General features: G+C 36.0%; 1 protein-coding gene across 1 annotated transcript; it reads right to left on the bottom strand.

Annotated features, from left to right (window-relative positions):
* Positions 1 to 5,093: 5,093 nt before the first annotated feature.
* On the bottom strand, positions 5,094 to 6,344 carry LOC125660231 (acetylcholine receptor subunit delta-like). Its single transcript, XM_048892065.2, has one exon. It carries the CDS (start codon positions 6,342 to 6,344, stop codon positions 5,094 to 5,096), a length of 1,251 nt encoding a protein of 416 aa, XP_048748022.2.
* Between the last annotated feature and the right edge of the window lie 4,578 nt (positions 6,345 to 10,922).

Raw genomic sequence — 10,922 nt, 5'->3', positions numbered from 1 at the left:
TTCATGTAATCTGTAGTTCATGTTCTAAACTTTTTTTCAAATTTCCATCTTTATAAACTGTCTTGCTGTTATGTCCTCTGGGCTCAAACTTCTCTCTCTCTCTCTCTCTCTCTCTCTCTCTCTCTCTCTCTCTCTCTCTGTGTGTGTGTGTGTGTGTGTCTGTGTGTGCGTGCGTGTGTCTGTGTGCGTGTACGTGTGTGTGTCAATGTAACAAAATAGCATGAGACAATGAGAGGGAAATCTACATTTTCTGATAAAATAAACTTTACAATGGAATGGTCACATAAAGTACAGATGAGAGTAGACGAAATTCGGTTTATTGACCTATCTATCATAAATCAGCGTTAAACGAGAATTATGATTCAAGTTGTGATCACAGGGTGTTCACGATTACATCTATCATAATTGGTATTTAAAGGCTTTTATGGACAATTTTCTTTTCAAAGTACGCATTCATATTGATGTGACTGTTATTCATAATTAATTTGACGTTGTCGCGCTGTCTTTGTGAAATCTAGGATAAACTCTAGTATGATTGCTTTTGTGTATCTATAAAAATAGATTGATGGGAACATCAGTTTAAGCCTCCGTATCTGATTTATTAAAGCTTGTAGATATTATCACACATAATCCATATCACGGTGGCGAATCACGTGACTTTGTCATGACTTAGTACCCGCATTCATTACGACGAATGTCAACACAAGGGAAAATTCAAACGAATAAGTAACACCTTTATCAACAACGAATTGTTATAAAACTTATATCAACATTTGCTTTTTGGTGGCAGGAACGTTTTTGACTGAAAACAAAGAATTGTGTCAATGGCTATGTTTTCTTCTTCTATCGCACGTAGAACTACCATTTTAGTATAGAATTACTAGTATTCCTGAGACAATCCTTCAAATGTTGATAAAAGTTATGTGGCAACTCATTATTAATAAAGGTGTTACCTACTCGTTTGAATTTTCCCTTGTGTTGACTTTCGGTGATAGACCATGCCATAATCACGCACCACTTTGCATGTTTTATTGAAATAACATCGATTTTAATTGGATTATTTCATATTCTGTTTAAAACGTAACTGGCTTTATGAAGTTATCAAAGGAGTAATTTGAGTAAAAACATATAAATGTATGATTTTTAAATCAAAATTAATATAATGAAAAAAGAAGTAAAATTCTGTTTTTGTCGAACAAGAAAAGTTTTCGTGATACCATTATATATATATATATATATATATATATATATATATATATATATATGTCTTTTATTACCCTCGGTATTTTTATACATAGATTAGACTTCCTTTGTTAAGAAATGTTATTATTAGTTTATATTTGTTTCCCGATTATTTTTATTTGCAGTCGTTCGATTGAACGATTTGCTATATTTACATTTATAAATCCATATTGTACAATTGCATGTTGATTTACAAAGTGTATTGCAATGTATTTATTCGATTGAAATATTCATTCCATTAGTATACGATTATGTACATCACCTAAACATTTTATGTCCTCAAAATTCCGGACATTTTGATACTGAATAGAACAACCCGAATAAGACGCAATCTCAAAATGGGAGGTCAGCTGGTTCAGGCTTCTATTATTGTAATTCAGAATTTGTATACTGAGTAAATTTGTCATTCATTCAATGTTCAATATTGCTATTGGTCTGAATTACCCGAAATGACAATAAAATCAATCATGACACAAATAAAAGCCTTAACAATTTATTTACAATTATACTAAGGAAAATAATTAATGGAAAATTGTAACTTACAGTAATCAAAGTTCCTTTAAGAATTGAACAACACTTTTGAGCTGTTCATGGTCAATATGAACGGATTTGGATTTGAGGCAAATTCTGTGATTCGCGCTGGTGTTTGAGCCAGTGTCGCATTCTGAGGTGCGTGATATTATCAGTGGTGCGACAGCAAAGTACTACGAATTAGTCCCAATATCCACGGAAGTTTTAAAAACAATGTTTGGAGTGCATTCGAACGTACCATCGGATTTTAAAAACGTGAAACACAAATGCCCCCGATAATGGCCAATTCCGAAGATGGCCAAGGTTACAAGGGCAAATATCTTGGTACCAGTAGAAGTATCTTGTCAAAAGAAATGCTCATGTACATTATGAAAGCTCTAATATTTACCATTTAGAAGTTATGACCAATTTAAAAAAAAAAGTAGGTCAAATGTCAAGGTCAAAAGGTTCAATACCAACGGAAAGGTCTTGTCATAAGGAATACGCATGTGAAATATCAAAGCTCTATCACTTATTGTTCAAAAGTTATTAGTAAGGTTAAAGTTTTCAAAAAGTAGGTCAAACTCCAAGGTCACGGAGTCGTAATTGTTGGTACCCACGGAAAGGTCTTGTCACAAGGAATAATCATGTGAAATATCAAAGCTCTATCACTTATTGTTCAAAAGTTATTAGCAAGGTTAAAGTTTCAGACAGAATTACAGAATGACAGACAGGACAAAAACAATATCTTCGATCTCGGGGGCATAAAAACCACTATAGTACGACCATTAATTAAGCGCTTAACAAGGACGAATTAAATAATTACGAACTTGTATCACACTTACTAAAATATTGGAAAAAGTAGTGGCAGCTCGACTTGAAAAACATCTGAACGCTCACGAGCTTCATGACCTGGTGCAATCTGCCTATCACAATTGTCACTCCACAGGAACAGCTTTATTACCGATTCATCATATTCTGCATTGGACGGAATTCATGTGTTGCACTCGTGATGCTTGATCTTTCAGCTGCACTCGACGTCATAGACCATAATATTTTAAACAAACGTATGGACTATGCTTTTCGTATCACGGGATCGGCTCTATCTTGGATCAAGATTTATCTCTCTGGTCGAAGTCAACATGTTGGATCTATTGTATCCAAAGAGTTCCTACTCCACTTTGGTGTTCCACACGGTTCTGTATTATGACCTCGTCTATACTGCATGTTCTCCAAACCAATCGGAGAAATTTGCCAGAGGCATAACATCTGTTATTATTGCTACGCGGATGACACTCAGGTTTACTTGATTATAAATCCAAGCGACAGCTGGGACAGCATTGTAGATAGACTTCAACGGTGTCTTTCTGATATTGACAATTGGGTGCAAAACAACATACTCAAGCTAAAGCAGGAAAAGACAGAACTTGTTAACTTTACCCCAAAAACCTAAAGCTAGTGAATTTTCAGGATATCAACTGGCTTTCGGAGGATCTGTTATCACTAGTGCTTCATGTGTCAAAAAACGTGGGATGTTTTTCGACAGCACACCTAGCATGGAGTGTCAAATAAGTGCATTGACTAAATCATGTTATTTCCAACTTCGTAATATTGGTAGAAATAAATCTCTTATAACGGAGGATGCGTGCAGGACACTTGTTAGATCACTGATTCCATCCCGTCTTGGTTATGGAAATGCACTTCTTTATGGTGTTAATTCAGCACCCTTGCAGAAGTTACAGAATGTTCAAACCACTGCTACCAGCCTAGTGACACGTTCCTGAAAACATGAGCATATTACACCAATTCTCATATCGCTCCAATGGTTACCTGTGACATCTCGAACGAAATATAAAATCCCATTGTATACTTTCAAGGTTCTACATGGATTATCTCCAGCATATATCCAGGAACTAGTTCAGGTCTATCATGTACACCGAACACTTTGATCTGCGGATTCGTTATATCTTCTAAAGCCACGCGCTCGTACTAATCTGTATAGCGAAAAACGGTTTGATGATTCTTCATCAACTCTATGGAACTGCCTCCCGTTGGATCTTCGTGTGGAGGGTTCATTAGCTTAACACAAACTTTTAAACATACATTTTTAACATGAATCTAATCTGTAATTGGGTATTTATGAATACAGTTATTTTACGAAAGAAAAAAACCACCTCAGTTTTAGTATTATTTCATGCCTTTTTCTATGTATTTGGTGTTCTTTGTTTTAGTTTGTTTATATTGTTTTACATGAAAGGTGAAGATAACAAACAGTGATCAGTTTCATAACTCCTACAAACAATACAAAATAGATAGTTGGGCAAACATGGACCCCTGGACACACCAGAGATGGGAACCTGTGCCTAGGAAGAGTAAGCATCCACTGTCGGCCGGTCATACTCGCCATGAGCCCTATCTCCTGACCAGGTAAACGGAGTTATCCGTAGTAAAAATCAGTGTGCCAAGAACGTTATAAAAATCGGTATGAAACACGTCAGACAGCAATTAACCCAATCATAGGTTGTATTGGCAAACTAGATCGTTATAACGACCATAACATTTGCGAAATGCTTACTTTAATCGAGACTGTTGAAACCCATCAACTTGTTTGTCAGTAGCTTGCCTCGATTTAAAAACTCATCATACGCAGAACAAGCTACTTTACAGATCCGAAGATATTTTTACATCCTGCAATAAAAAAAATGAACACGTATTTTCTAACTCACTTGCAATATTTTCCAAATTGTCTGATACGTTATCATCATATGCACCATCACCTTACCTGAAATGTAATTTTTGCTTAAGAGTGTATTTACAGGATTCAATGCTACCGGGAAATTGGTTTGCCGCATATTGCACTAGTACATATATGAATACAAAATTGGATGAAATATTACTTGATGTATGAAAAATGATCGAGGACACGTATGATTACTTATACACTTTATCTAGAACGATCTTCATGCAAATGGTTAGTGCTAATGATACAGGACATTATGAATGCGATCTGTAATGAAAATCCAATTAGAAAAAGTTCCCCTGTAGAGTTCGAAAAGAGACTGCACTTTAATCTGATAATACAAAATGATTGAAGCTTGCTTGAAATCCTGTTGTGTTCTTAAACAGTAATTAACAACCATAACAAAGCCGAATTTATTGTTTTGTTTACATCTGATTGATTTATTGATTTGTTCTTCAGAATTACAAATGCAGTACCTTAAAGGTTTGTTTAAGTAATAATGAATGCATAAAGCCATTTGTACATTTGCATCTACCGATTGTAATGTTTTCTAATGCACATCGCCGATATTATTATCATCTACTTACAATCTAATTCCAATTTATCGGGATAAAACCAGTACAAATAGCACAGAGGTTGCAACGACAAAATAAACCGCAAAGAATCCGAAAAAAGTTCTGTCAATCTTCTCTATTCTTTCTGCCTTGTCCTCACCAGATATTTCCACGTTTTGGCTCATTGTACTGTTTTTCCGAACCATGTCGAGTGGGGGTAAATTCAATTCTTCAACAGAGGTTTTTGTCGTTTTCTTCGGGTTGGTTTTCTTGAGCGAAATCCAAGCCTCCTGGATCTTGTTGACATATTTAGACTTGGTATTATGTCTGGAGTGATAGCGATTGATGCTATACGTAGTAGCAAACGTTATAAGAGTGCTGTACGTGAGCATAGCCATCAAATACATACAGAAAACGGAGGTGGTATTGCTGGTCTGTGGCATTTTATCCGCTATCAATGTCATATAGACAGCGAAACTCAGAAGAACAGTCATTGCGAAAGATATACGTTCTCCGCTTTCTACCGGCAGTTTGAAAACAATTACGTTGACCAGGCCCAGAAAGACAACCGGAGAGACGACATTTATCATATGAAACATCATTCTTCTTTCTAGAGCAATCGTTATTACAACGCGCTCTATGTTTTTACTTTCCAAAAATTCTACCTCAGATTTAATTTCCCCGAGCATCCATTCTCCGTTGGTCTCAAAGTCCACAATATCTACTTCAGCGAGTCCCATTCGAAGTTTTGAAGCAGACGATAAGGTGGACAGATATATTTTACAGAGGTGAAGGTCGTTAGGATAGAAAGCAATGTTTGATGTACATGTTGTGGTCAATACCTCCATGAAAAACAACCGAGCTTGTCCACTGCTGGAGAACACCACTTCTTTGGTATCAGGATCCCCTTTATATATAAGAAATTCCTCAGCACAGTTCAATAGGTAGAAATTTGGTGACCAGATTTTGGACAATGGGATGTTCAATATATGTATGTTTTTGTTAGATTGTGGATCCCATGATAAAAGGTCGTCTTGCCACTTTAAAGCTATGGCAGTTACCATTGTCATTTGTCCATCCACAACATCAAACTTATTTAGAGCTTTTAGGCTAAATTCCATTTCTAGCTTGATTGTTTCACTTTGGTTTCTCTTTGGAATAATAGATTTGTAATATCCTTGAAGTAAGGTATTGGTTAAATTCAGAACATCATTGTAATCTTCACAAGAAATGCCTGAAAGTACACCAATGATAAAAACAAATATGTAGTTCTGCAGTTTCATTGAAAACATTCCCATCTCTAACGACAGTAGAGCGATCGCAGAATAAGCACGTTAAGCCCTCGAGGAGTAATATATTGACGCTACTTGTTATTGATTTTCTAATGTAAATTAAAATTTTGTTTTCAGTCATGACTTATATACAACATACCTCATTTAGTGTAGATGATCCGTATCAAATATTGCTAATTGTGAAATTATAGGAAATCTTACACGATTACTTTATCATGTATATATAAGTTCTGATAATAAGTGACAAGGATCGTAATCATTGAGCATTCTTACAATATACTTATACTACTTAGGTATAAGTTTTGATATACTATGACAGGTATAGGTTACAGTAAAATGTTACAGGTTACTTCACCATTGCCGGTGAAGGGCTGCAAAATTTAGGCCTATGCTCGGCGTTTACGGCCTTTGAGCAGGGATGGGTCTTTATCGTGCCACACCTGCTGTGACACGGGTCCTCGGCTTTTGCGGTCTCATCTAAAAGACATCCCCATTTAGTCGCCTCTTCCGACACAAAAGGGGTAGTGAGAACCTATTCTAACCCGGATTCCCTTGGAATAATTTTATACTATGAGAAATATCGTTCATATAAAAGAGAGATAAATACGCTGTTGTTGTTATTTTAAATCATGTAATGTTTCCCTTGTATAACACAAATACCATAGTCGTATGGATATATTCACATGTTAAAGGTCAAAACGATGCGATTCATGACAGTTAAAAAAGGAAACAAAAACTCAATCTCTACATCTTGGACGAAAACTTCACAAATGGAAGTCAAGGTATTGTTCCACATCGGTCACAAAAATGAATAAAATAAACATGATATCACGTTTAATCATGTACTTATACTGTACGAGATCAATTCTACCATCCATTTAGGATATATAGGATTTGATAAAGTGACCGACTATTTTTTTTATTATCTAGAAATCATATATTTTTTCAAATATTGTAGTTACTTTTTATTTATCTATATTTCTTTGAAGACACACACTTTTTAATATTCATTTACTGATTCTCTTTATTCACAGGACATAATGGTTGAACCACACGCAATTATATCGCTTGGGTTAGCATTTACTATGAAAGATTAAAGGTATAGCACTCTAAATATAGTGTACCCAAGTTCACCGATGTAAAACAATAAATCAGAAGGTATAAAATTCTACTCTGTATTCTGATATATTCATACATAATCAATCTACATTACTACCAAAGTTCATCCCGAAATTCCTTTCACTTCGCAATATATGCAGAGATGAATTCGGTAAAATGCTTATTATTTTTGGTTGAATTTTAGCTGTTTGTACATTAGAATAAGCAATTACATAGTATGAGCAACAACAGATATCATTTCTGAGTTCGATGTCTTACCTCAATTTATACATTGAAGTCCGTAATAGCTCCACGTGACAGAAAATTGTACAACAATCTACACTTCTACACCCCAGCCATTTTGACCGGTTCCACTAATTATCCAAAAAGGATGAAAGGACCCGTAACGATTATAGACTCAAATACAACATAGAGAAGAAAACATCTCTTGTTGTGGCCTTCAATTCGACATTTAGATATATCGACGACGTTTTGTCTATTAACAATAATAACTTTCATTCATATGTCGATTCGATATATCCCCGTGAGCTCGAAATAAAAGACACCACAGAGTCGACCACTTCTGCTTCATACTTAGATATTTCATTGAAAGTAGACATTAACGGCAAACTGGTAACTCAACTTTATGACAAACGGGATTATTTCGGCTTCTCCGTCGTCGGGTTCCCATATTTATGTAGCAATATTCCATTATTACCTGCATATGGTGTTTATATCTCTCAACTGATTCGATGCGCAAGAGCTTGTTCTGCGTATAGTCAGTTTTTAAATCGAGACAAGCTACAGACAAATACGTTGATGGTACAGGATATAGGGCTCACGGCGGATGTGACCGGTCGACAGGGGATTCTTACTCCTCCTAGGCACCTGATCCCACCTCCGGTGTGTCCAGGGGTCCGTCTTGCCCAACTATCTATTTTGTATTGATTTTAGGAGTTATTAGATTGATCACTGTTCGTTATCTTCACCTTTCAGTCAAGTACTATATAGTTAATAACAATTCAAAAACAAGAAGTGTTTGTGAAACAAATAATGGTCAATTCCAAAGATGGCCAAGGTCACAATGTAAAACTTATACGGTATCAATTTTGACGCACCAGATGCGCATTTCGACAAATAATGTCTTAAGGACAAATATCTTGGTACCAGTAGAAAGATCTTGTCACAAGAAATACTCATGTGCAATATGAAAGCTCTAATATTTACTATTTAGAAGTTAGGACCAATGTCAATTTTTTAAAAGTAGGTGGAATGTCAATGTCAAAAGCTTTAGTACCCATGGAAAGGTCTTGTCACAAGAAATACTCAAGTGAAATATCAAAGCTCTAGCACTTATTGCTCAAAAGTTATTAGCAAAGTTAAAGTTTTCAAAAAGTAGGTCAAACCCAAGGTCAAGGTCACAGGGTAAAAAATGTTGGTACCCACGGAAAGGTTTTATCACAAGGAATACTCATGTGAAATATCAAGCTCTAGCACTTACTGTTCAAAAGTTAATAGAAAGGTTAAAGTTTCAGAGAGGGTGACAGACAGGACAAAAGCAATATGCCCCCCGATCTTCGATCTCGGGGGTATAATTATGTTAACAACAAGTCTTTATCTAAACCATATTAACAGGGGTGTTTGACGGTTTATAATAATGATGTTATCTCCTTGGATAAAGTTAGGAATACTAGTAGTCGTCAAATGAATTAGAAAATAATATCAGAACAAATAGAATGACTTTTGTACAATGTATATATTACCACTAACAACTGAAGTAGCCGGACATCTTCGCAAGCCAAGTGTCCGATCCGCTTACTCTCATCTCCCACTTGGCGGAATTAGTTGCGACTGAACTGCCATCTAACAGATCGAGCGAGTTATTGTTCTTGACGAAAACAAATTTAACCAATCGGATAACGCATTATAATTCCTGTTACATGTGTATGTTTACAAAATAGCGTTGATAGATGAAAACAACAAATTCTTGTTGTTTTTATATTTATGTGTGCATACTTGCTGTACGCCTATGTCACCTTTGCATTTAAGACATAAATCACGTATCAAAGCATGCCTTTAGAATTTAACCTTTCTACTTTTGTTTTGACATCGTACTCAATTTTGTTGAGTTTATTTAGTTTATTCCAGCACATACCGTCCTTTATCGTTATTTGGGTGAGGTACAGGGTCGATTTTCTCTAGATTGATTAATTGATTGACTATTTTTAACGTCCCTCTCGAGAATATTTCACCGATATGGAGATGTCGTTTCTCTAGAAATTGGTCGTAAACCCCCAAACTTTCTCCGAAAATCGTTCGTCTTTGTTCTTTACATAAAATGTCATGGCAAAGGCGACAACACGCGGTAGACAAGGGGGCCGCCATTACTCAAACGAAACTGTATGGATGGCGCGATTTGATTGGAAAGTCAAAGCGCGATATTTTGAAGGCTTAGAAATGCGACTAAATCCGCCAAGGGGGAGTTGAGAGTAAGCGAATCGGACACTTGGTTTGCGAAGATGGTAGCCGGTTAGCATATGAAGCTTAAACGGACAGAAAATGTTACTGATATTCATTTTACCATTTGTGGCTCGAAATCATATGCATTGATACCAGTAACATATTGTCCCTTTAAGTGTCATTTCTAACTGGTGACTTCAGTTGGTTAACTTGTGACGACCGATCTGTAAATCGTGAGACTTAATTTCTATGCCCCCCCCCCTTTGCATTCTATTAAACTATTTTTCACTAGATTAAATAAAATCCAAAGTTTTCAATTCCAAATTTTATTGTGCATAATCACCATCCACTTTTCGTGTATAACGATTCATTCCGATGTGACACAGTTTTAATGGCTTTTATTTCAACCTGTGATTGGGACAAATGCTGTCTAATGTGTTTCATACCAAGACTTAGACCGTTTACTTCATCAAGGTATATAGCTCACTGTGAATGTGACCTGTCAAAAGGGGATGCTTACTCCTCCTAGGCAACTGATCCCGCCTCTGGTATGTCCAGTGGTCCTTTTTTGCCCAACTCTTAACTCTGTATTCCTTATAGGATTTATGAGATTGATCACTGCTCCTTATATCCACCTTTTCATGAAAATTGATACAGAAATAGTCTCAGAAGCTATATTAGGAAGGAAAGAAAAATGCTGTTTTTAAACGAATGAAAATCTGAAGATAACGTAGTGATCAATCTCATAACTCCTATAAAAAATACAAAATTAAGAATTGGGCAAACACGGACTCAAGGATATACTAGAGGTGGGAGCAGGTGCCCAGAAGGAGTAAGCATACCGTGTCGACCGTGTACACCCACCGTGAACCTTATATCTTGACCAGATAAACAGAGTAATCCGAGGTAAAAATCAGTACATAAAGAACGACCTAACAGTAGGTATGAAACACGTCAAACAACATTTAAACCAATGACAGGTTGTATAAGCAAACTAGATTGTTAGAACGAGGGTAGAATGTACGA

This window comes from Ostrea edulis, chromosome 9 (assembly GCF_947568905.1).
Source record: "Ostrea edulis chromosome 9, xbOstEdul1.1, whole genome shotgun sequence".
Lineage (NCBI taxonomy): Eukaryota > Metazoa > Mollusca > Bivalvia > Ostreida > Ostreidae > Ostrea > Ostrea edulis.
Note: the sequence above shows the minus strand (reverse complement) of the source record. Positions and strands in the feature narration are given on the sequence as shown.

Bases quoted from the DNA above. Each gene is read 5' to 3' on its own strand.
- LOC125660231 (XM_048892065.2), bottom strand. From the start codon at position 6,344: ATGGGAATGTTTTCAATGAAACTGCAGAACTACATATTTGTTTTTATC.